The 20,938-nt window shown below is 45.6% G+C and overlaps 1 protein-coding gene across 1 annotated transcript in view; it reads left to right on the top strand.

The window, feature by feature from the left end:
• LOC147899385 (uncharacterized) overlaps positions 1–20,938 on the top strand; it is a 503,340-nt gene that overhangs the window by 244,894 nt on the left and 237,508 nt on the right. The window contains exons 17-19 of the mRNA XM_087377716.1: positions 2,856–3,128; positions 3,443–4,378; positions 13,247–13,444. Of these exons, the coding sequence (XP_087233842.1) occupies positions 2,856–3,128; positions 3,443–4,378; positions 13,247–13,444 (1,407 nt within the window). The remainder of the gene's footprint in view (positions 1–2,855; positions 3,129–3,442; positions 4,379–13,246; positions 13,445–20,938) is intronic.

Genomic DNA, 20,938 nt, shown 5'->3' with positions numbered 1-20,938 from the left:
CAAAGATAGATGGCTCCTTTGAAGAGAGCCATTGATGAGCTTGTGTTGATGTTGGATGGATCCCATATACTCACGGTGTTCTAGTTTTGATTTTGCACTGTGAAGGCAGGCGGCTGTAGCAAGCCAAGGGTGTTTGGCTGGGCTCTTGGCCACAACGCATGGTTCTAGTGTGGGCTTGTTTGATAGATTTGTGCTGGTCGTAACAGGTCTTTTATGTTGATGATACATATGATCAAAGGCGGCTCTAGTTCTGATTTGCAATGGTGCTTGCGAGATGCAGCAAGCAATTGTGATCGGTGCTGAGCACGATGAAGAGGCTGAATGGATTCAATGCTTCCGCTGGTTTGTCTTTGATCGTTGTGGCTGCGTTTGAAGGAATAAGAACCGAGTTGTTCATATATGTCTTGCTTTGGGTTGTGCAAGAGGATGGGCGTGAAGGTTTGATAGTCACAAGCAAACCAGCTGTGGGTCCTTTGTGAATATACACACATTGGCACTGTGGGTGTAGTGAATAGATTACGAGTAGACTGCAAGAGTTTATCATGGTTGGTCATGTGTAGACTGAGAGGAATTCGAGTGAGTCGACTGCATAAAGGACGTGCACATCTAGAAGGCAGCCAAACATGGTTTTATTCGAGATTTTGGCAACCTAGGACGTATCAGTAAGGAGCTAACTGAGAAAAGCATTATTGCTCTTGGTGTCGGGGCTGGCCAATTGGTTTTCCCATGCATATATAACATGGGCTGAGCACATACACTCAAGGTTTCTAAAAGAAATAATACCGATGTGTGAGATGGTGGATTTGATTGCAAAATAGGTCTCCGGATATGCTCACAAGTTCTAATAGCAAAGCTAGCAAAGGATTTGAGAGCAAGGTCCAAGAGATTCCAGGCACCTAGTTAGTCTTTGGCATAAAGGTTCTATCTGATCCTACAAGGGTTCTTCTTATGAGTTTATGATTCCTAGGAGGATGTGATTGATATATGCTTCAGTGATCTTTGTGTTTTCGACAATTATTGGCAGTTATTGGTACATGATGTTCTCTCAGTGTTTTCTAGTTATGGTGATTTGAGTTTATATTGGGATTGTGTTTCTTCTCGGTGTGTTTGCAAACATGACTATGGTTTCAGCTCTATAAAGGCATTTAAGGTTAGCTATGCCAGTCTCATCAGCGCCATGCTACAACCCCTTGCTAGTACCTTGATCTGCCCATACACATGCACCTCAACTCCGTACTATACGTACCATGGCTGACATCATCGCCTCTTGTTTAGGCTTGTTTGTGTTCACACTCTTGGCTCTAGCCAGTCCTAGATGGCTAGGTACTTTCCCTTGCCTTGTGCTACCCACATGGCAGCCCCATGCTTTTCTTCTCTCTCTCTGGTCCTTCTTTCCCAATGCACACGGGCTCACAAGTGGGGAGGTGACCATTCATATTCCAACACCCCCTCTCACCAACCCACATTGGCCCAATCCCAGTCTGTCGATGAAGATGCTCCAGTAGCTCCTTGGTCGTAGCCCTCTAAAACATTTTGGTGTCTTCATAGTATTTCTCTGGTTTTTCAACCAATGGTTCGTGCCCCACCAGGTCCGATTCTGCTTTCACACACGAGGAGGCTCGGGGGCCACTAGCTCCACCACCAAAGGAGAGCTGGAGGGTCTGTTCCCAATTGATTGGAGCAGCTGCAACAACTTTAGAAGAGCCTTTGAAAAACTGAAAAAGATAGCTCAAGGAAATCTCCAATGAAGTGGCCTCTCAAGGGGAAATGAGAGAGGGCACCAATACTAGCAATGCTTATCACCCCAAAGGGATTCCAGGGCCAACCACTGAACCACTAGCCAAGAGAGGGTCCAAAGAACCATTGTGAGAAGGGCCAGGGGTTGTACAGGCAGGGCGGAGCCAAGGCTTTACACCCAGCCTGCAAAAACTCCCCCGAGCCACCAGCACAAGCAGCAAATCCCCTTCCAACTGATAAAATCTGTATTGGGCTGCAAGAAAACGACCAGCCAGGATCACCAAGAGGAAAAGCTTGCAGAAAAACTCTTAGAAGGAGTGCCAAATGGTGCGAGTACCAGGAGGAGCTGAAGGGCAGCCTTGCAGCCTTCAGCAAACAAAAGGCACAGCAAAACAGGCCGTCAAAGGGACAGCAAAGGGCAGAAAAGGGGAGCGGGGAGCGGGGAGAGCTGACAACAAACCAGAAGGGGGCATGAGGAGGAAGGAGTGGGAAAGAAAGAGGAAGGAGATGGCAGGGAGAAGAGGAAGTGTGACGAGCAGGGAATGTTTTTTTTCGAAAATATATAGCTGCCTCATTGTAGTTGTAAGCGAGGAGATAGGAACCTGAACATGGAGGGCGTAAAGAAGAAAGGAAGGAATTGTAAGCAGAAACAGTTACAAATGCCAGTCCAATGCTTCTCTCTTCAACATAATGACTGTTACTAGTCACATTCTGTGTGGATTACATTAAGAGATAACAATGTGGTTTCCAGGTACGTGTGGATTCAGGAATTCATAACATTTTATAGAACTAGAAAATTCAAGAATATATATCCACTCCTCACTTTTCATTCCATGCTTAGAAAACATTATGAGGATGTATGTATTTTGCTTTATGATATATGCAACTGAAAGATCATAATATATGTCATAGAATGCCAAATATTTGCCTGTGATCTCCTGCTGTTACAAGCATGAGAGATTCTGATATCAGCAAAAAATATAGCATGTGCATTTCAGCCACTGAAAATTAATCTCTCATTCTGGGAGGAGAATTGAATCTGTAAGCATACAGTCTGATGATATTTGAATGGTGATCTCTGTCAAACATGTCATGATGATTGTATAACCCTTCTTCAGGTTGCTTTCGTAAATCCAAAATCTGTCACTATGGGACAACTGTATGGACAAGCTGATGCTGTTACCCAAGAATGGATTGATGGAGTTTTAGCTGTTCGCTTTCGAGAGCAAGCATCTGATCAATCGGATTACCGCAAATGGCTTGTTCTTGATGGTCCAGTTGATGCTATTTGGATTGAAAACATGAATACTGTTTTGGATGATAATAAAAAGCTGTGTCTTCCAAACAGTGAAATCATCCAAATGTCATCATCTATGAACATGATCTTTGAGGTAATACAAATGCATTCTTGTGTTGATGTTTTCAACATATCTAATATTACAGCCTTAGAAATCTTATATCAATTTGTATCCACATCATGGTTTTCTTTTGAGTCATTAACTTCTTCAACGTCCTCATGTCTATTCTCTATTTTGGACCAAGTTATTGTATTTCTTTTTGGAGCTGAATTTATGGATGAATATAGATTTTCTACGTTCACGTTTTAGATCCATATGACATGGATTCATACAATCATCAATGCATTTTCAGATGTTTAGTTTTGGGAATTATCTCAAAGTTTGATGTACAGAAGTTTCTGTTGCAGGTTGGTGACCTTGCAGTAGCCTCGCCAGCGACTGTAAGTCGCTGTGGTATGGTATACTTAGAGCCACATCAGTTAGGATGGCATCCACTTATGCTTTCATGGCTGGAAACTCTTCCCACAAGTATTGATGGTCAAAGCAGATCTCATCTGAAAGGGCTGTTTGAGTGGTTGGTGCCTCCTTCAATCAAGTTTGTTCGTAAAAATATCAAGGAAGTATCTCAAACTTCAGATGCAAATCTTGTCATGTCACTGATGAGATTGTTCTATTCATTAATTGATGAGTTCAAAAATGAAGAATCTGTTAAATCAATGGGCAAAGAAAAGAGGAAAATCTGGGTAGATTCCATCTTTATATTTTCATTGGTCTGGTCAATTGGATGTACTGGTGAGGATGAAGGACGCAATACTTTTGAAATATTTTTTAGGAAATTAGCAACTGGCCATACCCCTGAAGGTTACGAAGCTTACATCCTGACAAATTCTGAGACTCTACTGGTGGAGCTAATGCCAAATGATGATGGTGCAACAATGTATGACTACGTGTTTGACAAGGGATTGTCAAAGTGGGCCCTCTGGACAGAGCTTATTATAAATATTGAAATCCCAGAGACTACAAGCTTTAATGAAATTATTATACCTACGAAAGACACAATGAGGTACACATATTTGCTAAATCAATGCATTCTGGCAGGTATCCCAATGCTTTTAGTGGGGCCCACTGGCACTGGAAAAACTATATATATCAATCAACACCTTATTCAGGGTCTCTCAAAAGAAACATTTATGTTTGTTCTCGTCTGCCTCTCGGCACGTACCTCAGCTAATATGACTCAGAATCAAATTGATGGGCAGCTTGATAGAAGAAAAAGAGGAATTTATGGACCTCCTTTGGGAAAGCGTCTAATCATTTTTGTGGATGACTTAAATATGCCCCAGGTAAACTTGTGAACTATCAATTGGAAAGTCAAGAGACTTCACAATTCTAATCATGCACAGATTTTTAAAACCATTTTCAAGCTATATGAGAGACTTGAGGATCTACTCCTGGATTGTCCTCCCTAAAACCTACCATGTTTCTCTGAAATCATCTAAACCCTACTATGTCACATTGAATCAATTGCTTGTGCTAATCAAAATACCATCCTTTCTAGCCTGAAATATAATCTTAAACTACACAGTTTTGGTTCCTCCTCCTTTCAGCTGCCAACCGATCCCTGCTGTCCCATCCCTCATCCTGCTGTCCTTCCTTCCTTCCCTCTAGATCTCACCATCCAGTCTCCCTCTCACCTGCCTGCCTCCTCTCAGCCTCTCCTAGAATCGGGTCCTATTCTGCCTTTCCATCCGGCCTTCACTCCATTCAACCTCCCCTCTGAGCTGTCCGCCTGTGCTCACCTCCCCCTGCCCTTCTTCCACCTTCTCTCCCAGCCCTTCCACCTCCCTGTGTGCCACCCTACCCCACTCGTCTGTACAGACTGTATAGATCCCCATAAAGCCTGTATGGATGCAGTACAGGCTCCTTCACTACAGGAGCCTGCCCCCCTCACAGCTGGTCCACTCCACTCCACCCTCACCCCGTTCCCAATTTCACTCACCTACACAAGCCTTCACCCATTCACACACTTTAACTCCTCACACTTTTTTTTGGGTAAGAAGCAGTATTCATTAGAAAAAATATTCATTTATAGCTGTCTCAAAATGAGACAGCTACTACTTAAAACTGGAAACAGTATAGTAAAAGACTTCTAACTGGGCCAAAGGACGTCTCCAAGAGAATGTGCATCTTGGAGAGATCGATGCAAGGAAGAATGGAAGAAATTATAAATAACCAACCAAGAGTGCTCGTATAGACGAATGTTACGAGCATGATATAACGACCACAAAGCCCAAAAATGGCATTACCAGAAGAACTGATCATAATCTGGCCTAGAGGCATATCTACCAAATAGTCAAAACTGCAAGCCAAAGGACATCCCTAGAAACGAGCACGAAGACCAGCTCACGGCCTGGGAAGAAAATCACGAGTGGCAGGACAAGTCCAGAAAGGACGTTGCACAAACTCCCTAGGATGCAAACATACAGGGCATGCTAAAGAGGCTATACATTTGGCAGCCAATAAAGATCCAAGCGGTAATTCCCCCACCAAAGATCACCATAAGAAAACACCCTACTTCAAGCTTGAGAAGAAGCTTACTACCCCAGATTTGGGCAAGACAACCCCTTCACCAAGTAATGGGCTTCTTGAGATGCCGTAAATGATTTGGATGATCTTGAATCCATGGCTGCAGTAGTAAAAAATTATTTAGAAAAAAGATTATGAAAATGAAGAATAGCATGGGAGCGCTCTATCAAATTTCCAATCCAAAATTGGCAGAGAAGTAAACAAACGATGGACTGGAAGAAAAGGTTGCAACATATCAGAAAGAGGATGCCAAATAGGCCTGTCATGTAAACCCAAGAAAAACTGCCTCCTGGCCCGTGGAAAAGAAAGGACACAGCCCTAACCATGGACTCTTTGCCGTAGTATCTAGGACGTGATCGGTCCATGCAACAGAGGACTTGGTGATTGGCCATCCCTATTATGACTAGCCATTACGGTAGACACTTGGTGGTGAACGGCGTGGTAGAGACTGTTCCAGAGGCAGTGCATGGCGCCTACAAATCTATGTGATAGCAAAGAGATCTCTCCTTTTGTCCAGGCTCGTGAGGGTGTCAATGTGTTGAGAAGCTGCTCATTAGATTACCGTCCTTAGTGAGTCTTACCAGTCTCAGTCTTCTTTGTTGTAAGCTTCAAACCGGATACGGGTAGGCAAGCTTTGGTCGAGGTGAGCAGAAGTCCCTATGAGCAATGTTGTGTCGAGTCTAATAAAGAGATTATGGTTCATGCATTTTGTCACAATTGCTTTTCTTCAACTGTCAGAGGATTGCATGTGATTCATGATCATTTTATGTAGTTCAAATTATGTATGAAGCTTTATCCCTTTCATGCAAACATATGCAGATAGTTTTAAAGTAAATCACCAATTTCCTAACAATTGGCATCAGAGCAGTATTGCAAACGTTATGTGAGGGTTGTGAATCTTTCTTTGTCATGTACAGTTAGTAGTCATTTGTGATGTCGTATATTCGAAGAAGAGTCTGTCAAGGTTCGATGGGAAACCTATTCATGGGAGGAAAATTCTAGATATTTTTTCACAATTCAGAGATATTTGTGGATAGGAACTATGCACATATTTGTATAGGTATGGGGGTGTTTGGTTTTGCCAATGTGACATGTTACAAGGTTGGCTCTGTATTTGAAGATACTAAAAAAAGTGTTTTTGCAGGGATTCCTGGGAGATGATGAGATGCAGTGTGGGTGCCAAGCATCTAGAGGACATGGTATCCAATGTGTCACGGTGTTGATTGTGGATGAACTATGTCTGTCATAGTAGTCCTTTGCCAAGTGTTTATAATGTCATTAGTGGTTCCGTATTGTGGTGAAGTCATGTGAGCACTCATGTACTCCTTGGGCCTGATTTATGTATGGTCATGTGTGGCATGCGTGCATTAAATGCCTAGCTTGAGTCTTTGTGAAAGAAGTGTGCCTAAGGGTGGGGTTTTGGGCATTTAATTCCCTTGGTGTGCGATTTGGGGGAAAGGAATTGGAGAGTGGTAAAATGGAAGTGGTGATGTGGCTGGAATTTCTGGAAAGGTTGGCATGTGCATGCAAGGTAGCTGCGTAAAGAGAATTGTGGTGCTTTTGGATCGACGACCTGGCAAGGTATGTGGAATGGCGGCTGCTAGAGAGTCCTCGAAGAGAGCTTGGTGATCTCATGAAAAGGACAATCGCACGAAAGAGAGAAGGGGGAGCGGATGAGCAAAAAGCTTTTTGGCTGGCTGAAGAGAGGTGAGAGCTACTGGCTCGTTGATGCACGGATCGCCTATGACTGCTACATGGATCGTGAGCGGAGAGCTTAGTTGCTGAGTACGGGGGTGTGAGGTGTCTAGGCTGTACACACGCACGACTTTCAGAGCTGAAGAGAGAGGGAGCCGTTTTGGATGGACGAAACTGTGTGCACTAGTGGACTATTTGATGAGATGTTGCATTGAAGGCTCATGGGTGTAGGCGTTGTTTTTTTTAAAAGGATTAGGGATGGTGTTGAGAGTGCTGCAAGAGTTGTATGTTGGCTGGAGTGAGGTCCTAATTGAAAAGCCAGGCTACTTGGTTGGTGATGCAACTAGCGCGACTAGAGAAATCATGTTACAATAGAGACACCCCAAGCAATTGTTGTCCTCAGGTGTGACCACATGTCGACATGTGTTGACCACATGTTGACCATCTGTCAACACATGTCAACCACATGACATCAGGCGTTGACCACCTGTCAACATGCGTCCCACAGGTTCACCCAGGAGTACCATACCCAAGGCAACCATGAGTCGACACACGTCAACCACATGTTCACCCAGGAGTACCATGCCCAAGGTGATCTCACTGAGAGCTGTGCACATGGAGCAGTCAGGGGCATTAATAGTTGCACATGGTGAAGATGTGTACAATGGTTCAATGGTGATCTAGCTCACACACACATGGAGTATTTACCACCCTGACTCTGACGAGTCAGGAAGTTGCCGAAGTCATCAAGAGAGCCAACGGCGCAACGGCTATCCTTAACAGCTAAGGAGATAGGAGGATCAACAATCAGGGAAAGGGGGGAGATTCTTAGCGAGGGAGGACCCTCCAATGCAGAGGGATGAGGATGAAGGAGAAGGGGAGTATTGAGGATGGAGCATGGAGCATTCGGCGTTCTGCATTGGAGAGAGAGAGAGGGGAGTGTGAGGAGAGATAGAGAATGGAGCTACGAGCTCACCGAGGGAAGAGAATGTGTGGAGAAGATAGGGGCTTGAGCTATGAGCTCGCCTGTTGTACCTCTCTATCCACTATGGGATAGACCTGTGTATTCTGGTTCTTGTGACTTGTGACTTGTGGATGCTATTCTAGTGATGTGTACTTCGGCCAACTTGGTCACTCTCTCATTCTTTATGTTTCCTTCTTATATGGGGATTGTTCACTAGTGCATGATGACTGTCTCTTCTTGTGCTCATGTTATAGATTTCTCATGTGACCATCACCTGGCATAGTGCACTCATACGGCACAATTAACTACAGTATAGCCTACGACACCCGCACAACACTTCACGGTGCACTCTGTGTGATCCATGGAATTAGAGCAACACTCATGCTTCTCACACCAGTGGCCTTTGGCCTCCGGTAACACCTCCGGAAGGGATATGAACCCCCCCGCCCTCAGACAGTTTATGGCGATCACTGTGGGACACTGCTGTTGTTGAGTAGCAAGAGGGAAGTGGAGCTCTAGGGTCCTAGAGGAGAGAGTTATTATGCCAAGTAATTCTGATACCCTTGAAGGAGCTAGTGAGAGAACTAGGAGGTACTTAAGGAGAGTGGAGAGGAGACTTTCGACCGACCAAACTCGACACAAAAAGCATTACGTGAGACGGAAGTTCGCAAAGTCCTTAGGGCAAGCACAAAGTGAACCTATTGGAGCTGTAGCCAAAGCAAGTAACTTCATAGAAACTCTCATCGATTTAGACCAACAAGATCGGTGGTGGTCACAGATCCGGACTCTGGAGAAGAATAAGTACAAAGTGGGGAACGGGTGAAAGAGGAAAGGACTAAGGATGAGGGCTCCTCAGAAGCGCATCAAGGTCAAGAGAGCCCCTTGTCTCATGTTGCAACGATGTTTTCATCAGCAACAACCACTTCAACGACTTGAATGGGAGTAGTACCCACTTCAGCGCCGGACTTGACATCCACCAGTGATCAAGCTACTATCTTGTCTGCTATGCATAACCCCGGTCCTTCGAGTCTAGTTTCTACATCCCCGTGACACCCGTGGTGTCACCTTTTGCTCCGGTCATGTCCTTATCCTCTACACTGCCATTTCCATTATCTCTACCCTTTCTACTGCTTCTTATTCATCATACATGGCTTTGACCCCTTCCTTCTCCTTCCCAACTGCCTCTGCATCCTCATTGGCCCCCACGTTCCCTATGTCTTCACCATCTACTTTCGCAACGGTAGTGCGTGCAGCATATGCAGTACCATCTATCTCCACTATGGCTACATCAGTAGTAATGGCACCAGTGTGGTCTCTTGCACGGGGTGTTGTCTCATCAGCTGCTCCACCATATGTCTCCATGGTACCCATATTGAGTACTCCTCCATCGGGAGACACTTCAGCTCTCCCACCCGCTTCAGCTTCCAGGGTGGGTACGGTGGTTCTTAGAACCTGGAGAAAAAGCCAGACTTCTTGAGTTACTCAACAAAGTTCATGTGAAGACTCAGAAGCTCAAAGGTCACCTACATGAGTATGTGGAAGCTCATGTGAAGAAATTTCTCACAGCATGCAAACCTAAAGGTGTGGAGAGTGAGCATGCCTTTCTACACATCTTTCCCTTGTCATTGGAGGATGTAGCTGATGTATGGTATAGCCAATTTCTTACTTATCATTTTCAAACTTGGACAGCTCTACGGGATGAGTTTTTACGAGCTTTCAAATTGGAAAAGTTTGAACATATGACTGAGTTGTCCGCTGACACCATGAAGCCTAGGGAAAGCATCTCTGAGATGTACACAAGGATGAGGGCCTTGGCGGCGAAGATGTCTGTGCCACCTAATAATGTTGTCACGAAGGGGTGGTTTTTGAAAGCATTACCCCCTACCATTGCTATAAGGCTGGTTGACAAACTCCTTGAACATGCCTCACTCCAAGACTTCCTGAAGGAAGCAATCAAGATGGAACAGTCACAGTTAAGTTTTGCCTCATCATCAACTACGACCACCCAGCTCCCAAGAGAGGAGGGATCATTAGCATGGCAGCAACTCAAGGAGTTAGAAGAAATCAAAGGTCTCAAGGATAGAATAAAGGTGGATGGCCAGTCCTCCTTTGAGGCCCGAATTCGAAGTGGTGTCTTTGTTGCACGAATGCAAGGGTTCTAAACATGGTCACTGGGAGTGTCCCTCCAAGCATAATGTACCTACTTCTAACTCATTTTGTACATTTTGTGAGATCCATGGACATGATGCCTCTGAGTGTAGGTACCTCAAAGGATTAAGGAAGCTTCTCCCATAGTATACTTTGGGGGAATCTCTAGTTGCTGCAGTCAACAAAGCCGCACCAATAACTTCTAGCGAGCACCCGTACCTCCTGCTGCTCCTCTTGGAAAAGCATGTGAGCCACCTTCTCCTCCTATCATTCCACCTCCATCACTTCCGACTCCCCCTTTGGTCCAAGCATGTGCACCCTATCCGGTTGGTGCCCCATATTTCTATCCTCATCTTTACTATGCACCGTACCAACCACCTATGTCAGGAGGTGGATATGGATCCCTTATCAACGTGGTTAACTAGGTGGTTTCCGAGGTCGACGTGGAGGTGTAGGCATAGGTACCAACTTTTGAAGACCCATCATGTGTTACAAATGGGGCGAGTAGACCACTACCAAGATGATTGTACACAGTCATTCGGGGGACCCTCATGTGCACATTGCAACACAAATGACCACTTCACCAGAGATTGTCCCAATGGAAGAGTGGAACCCACATCTCCAGTGAATATGGTTGACGTAGTAGTGGTAGGGGAGGGCAACTACTCCTATTTCCCAAAAAGAGACTTCTATTAAGTATTCAAGAAAACCGTTAGAGCAAGCTCCATACGGGATACACCATGCAATGCATGAAAAGCTCAAGAGCCAAAAAGAAAGGATTGGGGCTGATAGTGCCATGTCAATCCGGTAGAAACCTCCGAGAAAAAGGGAGAACCCCTCCAAACTTGAAGAAATATAGTCCTCCTAGAAGAGGCTGACCGTGAAGGGCCCTGCATGCTAGCCCATATGGCTATCAAAGTGTGAAATGTGTCACTCCAAATACCCGTGAACACCTATGATGGGTGTATCTGGGTGCCATCCAAGGCCTCTATGCATCTGGCTCTCCAAATGTGCCAAGAGGAAATGCTAGCCAAAATCTCCCAAGAGGTGTCCACTGAAGCATGTGAAGCTCTGAAGGGAGTAACTGATACATCTTGAAGAGATCAGGGCTCTATAACCTACCGGCGGATCGAGAGTGCCCAAGAAGGCTCACCCTCATAAAACACCTGGGGCCCAATAAGGGATAACCATGCGACCAAGCCCCAAGTCATGAAGAGTTGCGCCATGCCTCTGAGCCCTCTTCTCTCGGAAGTTGGGTGGTCTGGGTGGCTGTTGAGGCGAAACTTAATTGGGACCGTTCCATCTTCACCGCTTCCCTCAGGAAGTCTTGTAGTGAGGCATGCTCAGGGAGTTTGTCAACCAACCTTATAGCAATGGTGGAGGGTAAAGCCTTCAAAAACCACCCCTTCATGACGGCATCATTGGGTGGCACATACGTCTTCGTGGCCAGGACCCTCATCCTGGTGTACATCTCCGAGATACTTTCGCTAGGCTTCATGGTATCAGTGGATAACTCTTGGACAATCATGTATTCGAATTTTTCCAACTTGAAAGTGCGTAAGAATTCCTCCCTTAGGTCGTCTGGAAGTGGTCAGGGGGAAATTGACTGTACCATACATCCGTGGCACTTCGTCCTTGATGGTTTCTGCAACACTCCAGCTTGTTTTGAGTCAATGAATCCCGTGCTCCTTGTGTACTCCTGTCTATTCCATGTGCTCCTAACACTAGTTGGTTGCTAGGGTTGGTGCACCACCTATACCTCTTAACTGTTGGACTGCTTCCCATGTGTACCAACTGGTACCGCTTGTGTACATGTGCACCTTTGCACTCTGATGAACTGCTTCCCATGTGCACCAACAGGTGTACCCCTATGCATCATTGCGCCAATAATTCACTCTGATCAACTTTGACCATGGTCGGTCGAGGTTGAGGTTTGGTACTTTTCAGTCAGTATTGTTGCTCCCGTCAGATCCAAGTCACGTCCAGGTCTTGTACAAGTCATGTACTTTCAAGTCATGTCAAGTCATGAAAGTCATGTCAAGTCATCATGTCAAGTCATGTCTAAGTCATGTCCAAGTCATGTACCGTCAAGTCATGTCCAAGCCATGTACTGTTTGCTCCAGAGTGACCAAGATGTAACACATGTTAACATGATGCGACTAGATGTGACCAAGGTCTGACAACCTTGGCATGTTGCTCATGTGACCATGATGTGACCCAGGTGTGACTCCCTAGCCAGAAATTGAGAGTACAACATACACATACGCAAAAACATGAGTTTCGATTAAGTATGATAAAAATACATGAAGTCAGAATAAAATCCTCAAATACATCAAGGGATATGACGTGTATTATTGACAAAAGCATGATGTAGGATTTTGTGAAGCCGCACATTACAAGATCATTATCATTGTATGTTTTAAAGGGAATCTCACCTCTTAGAACGTTGTCTTGGTACTTCTGCATGCTTGTAGATCTTTTCTGTTATTCTTAACTGTAGCGCTAATTTCCAAATACCCTATAAGACTTATCTCACTTCAAAGCAGTTTTCTTTCTTGATATGATAACTTTTATTGTGATTCTGTTGATCCTTAATTTTTAAATTATGTATTATGCACCTGATTGGCTATGGTGCTTTCATTTTCAGCCAGATTATTTCTAAATATCCATTGGGATGCATTGTTCATCACAGGAGTTCTTCCTAGCTTTGATGTAGTTAGTCATATTGAAGAGAAGTCTCTTTTCCAAAACAAGCATTATATATTCATGGGGCATGTAACTTTTTAACAATATTATCTTACTTGTTGTGTTGATGCAGCCTGAAGTGTATGGTGCTCAACCTCCTATAGAGCTTCTACGACAATACATGGATCATGGAGGGTGGTTTGGGAGAGATAATGTGTTCCGAGATATTGTGGATGTTCAATTCGTATGTGCAATGGGTCCTCCAGGAGGTGGAAGAAATTATGTCACACAGAGATATTTAAGACATTTCAATACTATTGCCATTTCTCAAGTAAGAGACTTAATCACATAAGAAATCCGTGTAAGTAGCTTTCATGGTTCATTGTATTTCTTTCTTTCAAAATGGAATATCGAACAGTAGCAGAAGGCCAGTGCATCTCATTGATAAACTCATAAGGACCATCCGCATGGAGAAGCGCTTGAAATGCTTCATTTAGAAGACACATTACTGGTACTTATGTATGATACAATGAGAATACTTTGAAAAGAACCAAATTGGTCTTGAAAGCTATGCTCAAATGCTTGTAACGATGATTTATAGCATGCCTTAACTTTTGGCACAACACTTTGACCTTATTAAAAGTTTTTTATACATCTGTCCCATTTTTCATGCCTTACCCTTAATTATTTTCACATTCTATGACCGTACTTTTGTTAGAAATGGAGCATGAGCAAGAGCAAGTGAGCAAATGAGAGCAATGACAAGTAGTGATTTCATTCATGAGTATAGTTACATATAGTGGAATGCCCCTGAGTAGGTGGCTCTAGATCCATGATTATCTCCATGATTCTCTCCATCAGTAACACCCCCAAGTCCTCCATCAAAGTGGCCACCAAGTCCCTAACTTATCTCAATCACACCTAGATGGGTGACACCTAACTGATGAGTCACCTGACATACCTACCATGGTTCTCACTAGCACTCACACCATGTCCTACACAAGCACTAGCACATTGGCACACACACACCACATGACCATGTCCATAAGTGTGTCCCCTAAACATCAATTTATCCAATACCCCCCCTTAAATGGCAGTAGCCCTTCATGTCTCACTCCAATTGCATTGGCAGTAGGCACATGTGGACGCCCTAGCTCCACCATGGCCTCACTCTTACCTCAGTTTACAACAAGAGAGTCCACCTGGAATATGTGTCTTTGGGTATCACCATAGGACATATGACTCAAAGCAGGCAAACATGACTAACTAAAATGGAAATAACATATCATTTCAGGATGGACTATCCATGGCAGAGCACCTTATTGACTCAAACACACAACGTAAAACTAGGTGGTAGGGTCAATGCCCCCTTGGATGAAATCCTCCGTGATAGAGGTCTTTGCAGCACCTTTGTATTTCTTCAATGTTGGTGAAGTCATCCTTTTCTTCATAGTTTCCGAGAGCACAAGCATATCAATATTGATGTAGCTCCTTGCGTAACTCTTTTGCTCTTTGTCCTTCTCCACACTCTTTAATGCATCTTGTCCATATTCAGAAGCTGCCAGTCTGATTGTTAGAAGAACCCATTTAAAAGTAGTAAAATGACCCCAATGATGTGTAATATCAGATATATCCATGCCCCTGAGTAGGTGGCTCTAGATCCACGATTATCTCCCTGATTGTCTCCATCAGTAACACCCCCAAGTTCTCCATCAAACTGGCCACCAAGTCCCTAACTTATCTCAATCACACCTAGATGGGTGACACCTAACTGATGAGTCACCTGACACACCTACCATGGTGCTCACTAGCACTCACACCATGTCCTACACAAGCTTTTTTTTTTGGGGGTGAAATCATTGATTGATTATATTTTATGAGTAGCAACCTCAAAAAAAGGTGCTACAATTACATCAACTGAAAATTTAAGTATATGCCAATAAGACCTCATGATCTATGCCGCGGGTCTGCAAGCAATCAAAGAAAGATTGCTGCAGAGAACGCCTAAAAAAGCCAAACAGAGAGAAAGTAGGATCACCAAAGACTTTACAATTCCTATATGTCCATAAAGTCCATAGTGCCCAGTAGCGAACCCAAACGAAGAAAAGATGAAACTCTGGTCTGGATGGATGAAACCCAAATAGCCAGAAGAACTTCCCAAACGGAACAGATGGGAATCTCGCTCGTAGGTGCTGTCGAAGCAGATCAAAAAACTCACGAGAGCACGGACAATGCCAAAACAAGTGAGGCACAGTCTCCGAAGAAGCAGAACATCTATGGCAAAGTGTAGGAGCAATGTGTCAATGAGCTAATAGCTGTCCAAATGGAAACACTCCCAAAAGAACTCGCCAAAAGAAAACCTGTTGCTGAAGCGGTACTTTATAGGCCCAAAGTTGCTGTAATCTTTTCCTCCACCACTTGGCTGGGCGATGCATTCGCCAAACAGAATCACCTCTGTCTGAAACCCAAGGTTGAGGCAAAAGGATTTTATACAATGCAGGTACAGTAATCTGAGATAGCCTCAAAGGACGAGAAGAGGACCTTGGAGAAGTCAAAGTCCAATCTTCCAGTTGGTCCTGGAGTTTCAAAGGAGGAATCGGAACAAAGGGCGAAAGCATAGAAGTAATTTGTCGCCACAAAGGACGATAATGAGAGCCCAATCCATATGTAGTGGCTGCTAGAGAAAAGGGGAGCACAGTACCAGCATCATCTATAACATCAGCAACCGAGTTGTTTTAAACGAGACAAAGTAGGAACGTCGAGGCTCCTGTAAAGCCAAGGGAGGCTGAAAGACATTCGACCAGTGAATGCTTTCAGCTCTCAAAGAATTCCCAAGCAAAGATTGCCGTCCATTCCATTCCAGATGAGAAAGAACATGCTTCCAGTCAAGAAGCAAGCGGGAGACAAAAGGGCATCCAGGAAAAGTGCCATCAGTGCAGCCAAAAAAGAAATCCCAGTGATCGAGTTGCCAATGACCAAACGCAGAAATACTGATATGAGTGACCAGAGTCCTAATCATAAGAGCCCAAGGCTGATCACCTTTGCAGAAATTGCAGCAACATTTTCCCCCTGTTGGCAAGAATATGCACATGAATATCCATGATGTTCAATCCACCATGCATCTTGGGAGAACAAATGTGATGCATCGAAAGCAGCCTGAGACTTTTTGTGCCATGTTTGGATTGCCAGAAGAGTTCCATAAAGACAGACATGAAAGATGTAAGATCTGCCTTAGTGAACATGATCAATGGCAAGTAAAATTGAATATATGCCACAAGGATGGACTGCACTATTCGAAGACGAACGTGCAAAGGCCAGGTTGCCAGTTTCCAATACTCAAGCACAAGCACTAGCACACTAGCACACACACACCACATGACCATGTCCATAAGTGTGTCCCCTAAACATCAATTTATCTAACAACTTTCTCTTTTTGTTTTACTTCCCCTTCTGCATTTGTGCTGACATCATTTTGGCTTCTTGGTTTTCCCACTTCTTTTTCTACCATAGATCTTCTTTCCCCTTACTCTCCATCTCCTTATTGCCAAGCACTTTTGGATAGATATTTCGGTTGTGTGAAAGATACATATAACACTTTCCAAATAAATGGGAAGTGCCTTAGAGGCCAGCAGCCTTAACATAAGCTTGACCAGCTCTAATAAAGACAAGGTTCATAAGACAACCTAAACTGAACTTCAAACAAGAGAACTATTGACCCAATGGATTAACGAATGACTCCCATCTTCGTAACCTCAAAGACCAAAGATGTTGTGGGCTTTCGTATTTGTAACTTAAGTCAGGACCAACAAACAAATCCCAACTTCAAAACTTTTGATACCACCAATTTTTTATGCCACCAACTTCAAAATTTTTGATGGGAATGGAAGGATTCTCCTTTCTTCTCTGAGACTACTACAGGGTTGAGGTGGCACTTTCAGCCTCAGCCCTGGTTGTTTTCCACCTCACTTTGAGGGGATTTTATTTATCCTCATGATTTCGTGATGTATTCCGCTTTGAGCTTGCTCTCGTGGGTTTTTTCTCTTACTTAATAGAAGTCTCTTTCATGAAAAAAAAAAAAAAAAAAACTGTCGATACCCCCCCTCCCCCGCTCTACCCTGCCCCGGCTCTCCCCCCCCCCCCCCTTCCCTTCCTCTCCGCCCCCTCCTTTCCTCTCCCCCGCCCTCCCTTTCCCTCCCCGCCAGCCCCTTCCCTCCCTCCTAACCCGCTCTCCGTCCCTCCTACCCCCCCCTCTTTTCCTCTCCCCCGCCCACCCTTTCCCTCTCCGCCTGCAACCTCCCCCTCCCCCACCCCCCTTCCTAACTCAGCTCCCTATGCCTCCGCCCTCAGCCTACCTCCTCCTCCCCACTCACTCTATACTCTCCTTCCCTTCAAGGCACTGGTAGAGGAGGCGAAGTCACGAAGGCAACGGCTTTATTGTTGCTTCGTGGACTTCAGGAAGGCATTTGACACAGTTCCGCGATTCAAATTGTTTCAGAGGATTCGCCAGATGGGCTTCAGTGGAGAGATACAGTGGACTATCATGGCTTTGTATGAGAGGGTCACTGGTCGGGTTCGGACACGTGAGGGGCTCTCAGAGGAGGTATGCAGCACGATTGGGGTGAAGCAGGGTTGCCCGCTCTCTCCTACTCTCTTTGGATTATATATTGATGAGCTAGAGATGTTTATACAGATGACAGGCGGTGTGGGCTCTACTCTCTCAGGATCCTAAATTCCTATCCTCCTGTATGCGGACGATGTGGTTCTCATTTTCTCTACTGCTCAGGGCCTCCAGGCACATATTGAGGCACTCCACAGGTTTTGCCAGGACAGGGGGTTGACCGTAAACCTTGGCAAGACCAAGGTTATGGTTTTCAACACCTCTGATCGTATTTACAGCACGGATGAGTTTTGCTTCACTTATGACGGACAGCCCATTGAGCTTGTTAGAGAGTACACTTATTTGGGGGCAGTTTTCAGGGGACCGGTTTTCACCATGACATATGCAGCACGAGATAGGATTAGTAAAGGGTATGCTTCGTTGGCTCATCTTGAGCGTCAGTGTTTTCAGTCCCACTTTCAGCATCCCGATACGAAATCCTTGCTTTTTGATACATTGGTGAGACCAGCTGCGATGTATGCAGATCCTTTTTGGGCAGGAGACCTCGGCGCTGAAGATTGGAGACGAGTAGAGAGGTTACAGATCATCATGTTCTCTTGGCTCATTAGGGCCAAGGCTACAGTTCCGCACGAGATCATGCTAGCAGAGTTTGGAGCTACTCCCCTTGCATTGGATGCAGCGTTTCAGTCGGTCATGTATTTGCATAGGGTTAGGGAGTTTGGAGACTCAGCAGCAGGCAGAGCTCGGTTGCCATGGTTAGCACTTGCATCTTCTATGGAGTTGGCACGATCGATCTGGGGCCCGATACTGCTGGTACTTCAGACTCACTAGGTGGCTCACATCTCTTGGACTAGACATGGATAGACTGCCTCCCTTCCGATACAGCATAGATGCCCCTCATCTCGAGTTGACTCGCCACGAGCTTAGCCAGGTCACGAGAACAGACTTGCTGCAGCTTCATACGTATCGCACTTGGATTTATCCCACGCAGCTTCCGACGAAGATGGCCACATATCGTGACCACTTCCTTCGGATCTCAGAGGATGGATTTGTCATTCCACCAGGCTATACAGGTATCCACATGTCCCACTCACTGAGGATTGCCCTTGGCCAGCTTAGAGTCTCTTCGCATCAGCTCAAGATAGAGGTTGGTAGGATGCGACGCATGGAGGATGGTGGACGGTGACCAAGCCGAGAGACCAGGATCTGCCCTTGTTGCCCATGGGCCAGCCTGATAGAGCTCAGGCACACGCTATACCAGAGGATAGAGACCAGGAGGAGCACGAGGAGGTCAAAGCTCACACAGGACACATGCCTCCACCCTGTGGATGTACATATGAGATGGTTTGTAGACGTCGCAGGATCTTGTTACATAGGGGACGTACTCGTCGCTTCACGATCCAGGATGATGGCAGCTTTTCGGAGGAGACTTACTCATGGAGATCTCGCCCCACCAGCCGCTCACCTCACCTTTGCTCAGATTTGTACTCTCATAGCAGGAGGCAGAGTCGATGGACAGGATTTCCAGTATTATATTGGTTCTCAGACTCCGTGACACCTGGACTTGTATCTTTGCATTGGCATATTGTACTCATCCCCCCATTTTGCACCCAGGGGCGGTTTCCTTGCATCTAGTTTACTTTGTATTTAGGCTCAGATTTGACATTATGTACTTTCACTTGCATTGTATTGCGTAGCACTTAGATGATATTCGACGATGCCTCTTCTTTGTGGCACGTTGATTTTGTGCTATCTTGTATGCAGAGTTCTTGATGTCCCATGGGCCCATTTTGGCCTTTAGTGGACAATAATACACTTTCTTTCTTTCTTTCTTTCCTACCCTCTCTTTTCTCCTTCTTCCTGCGCGTGTGTTCGACGGCGTCTTGGGTAGTATTTTCATAGACGGAGCTTTTTCAGTGTTGGAATCGGCCTTTTCACTTCGATTGGCAAATGGATCCCCATTCAGCCAATCTCCCTCCACCTCCACCGGCCGCGAGAACCGTCATTTTTTCAGAAGACGAGTTGCAGGAGCTCAAGAAAGATGTGGAATGAGAGGGCTCCACATCACTTTTTGCCCGCATCTTTGGTCACACCCTTCCAGATCACAGGCTAGAGACTGGATGTTGGCGGCGTTACCAGGAGATCTCGCCCCACACCTCAGGGATATTTGAGTTTTGGGACGTGGATTCTTCCTAGTGATTTTGGACTCCCACGAGTCCACAACCCTTGTTCTCAAAGCTAATCCCCTGGCTTTGGGTTCGAGGAGGATCTTTCTTTTACCCTACACCTTGGGCTTCGATCCGGTCGAGGAGGACAGGCTAGTCACATCACTGTTCATTAGATTTCGTGGTCTTCCTCAGGTCTACTACCGACTGCTTGCCACTATCGGAGCCACATTTGGAGTGGTCACTGAGATCCCCACCCTTCTTGGCATGCCTTCTTCTTCGGCAGAGGCAGTCAGTGCAGATGGGGTGCCTCGTGTTAGGGTCATTGTCTCTGACCCTAACATCTCAGATGACCACATCATGCTTCAGCGTCCAGATGGCTCTCTCTTTCAACAGAGAGTCGAGATTTGCAAGACCCTTGGGCACTCTACTAGAGACTGCCCAAGGAAGAGAAAAAGACCCAAGAGGTCTTCTGGTTCGGCTCCTTCACGTACTACCCCGACTCCACCTCGCCAGCACCCTGTACCACGCACTCCAGGATCACCAGGAGTAGCAAGGCGCCCTGCTTCGTGCACCCCAGGACCATCAGGGACAGCAGAGCGCCCAATGCCTGCAATACACCCAGTACCACGGTGGAGAGCTATCAGAGCCGCTCCCTTACCTCAGGAGGAGACCTTTGATCCTGTTCAGACAGACCCCTTCTAGACTCCGGAGGTGGATGTTGCTGTAGCCCTAGACACTACAGTTCCACATCAGGAGGGGCCTTTAGATGCACTAGCCCCAGTCACCTTGGTTGCTGACCACGAGGGGGCTACAGGCACTTCTTCCCCGCAGACTGTTCCTGCCACAGTCAGGACGACCGAGAAAGTGCATGCACAGATGAGGACTCCAGATTCCTCTTCAGCCCAACCTCAGGCCTCCTCAGCACCCAGCTCTAGTTCTGCTGATAGAGGCCTGGCAGGTCCTTCTCCTCCATCTTCCATGAGTGCAAGTCTTCTTCGCACTCCTCGGCTAGACTTGCTTATCAGGAACTCTTTTTTGG

This window comes from Dipteris shenzhenensis, chromosome 8, assembly GCF_047967505.1.
Source record: "Dipteris shenzhenensis isolate YYH24624 ecotype China chromosome 8, Dip_SZ_1.0, whole genome shotgun sequence".
NCBI lineage: Eukaryota > Viridiplantae > Streptophyta > Polypodiopsida > Gleicheniales > Dipteridaceae > Dipteris > Dipteris shenzhenensis.
Note: the sequence above shows the minus strand (reverse complement) of the source record. Positions and strands in the feature narration are given on the sequence as shown.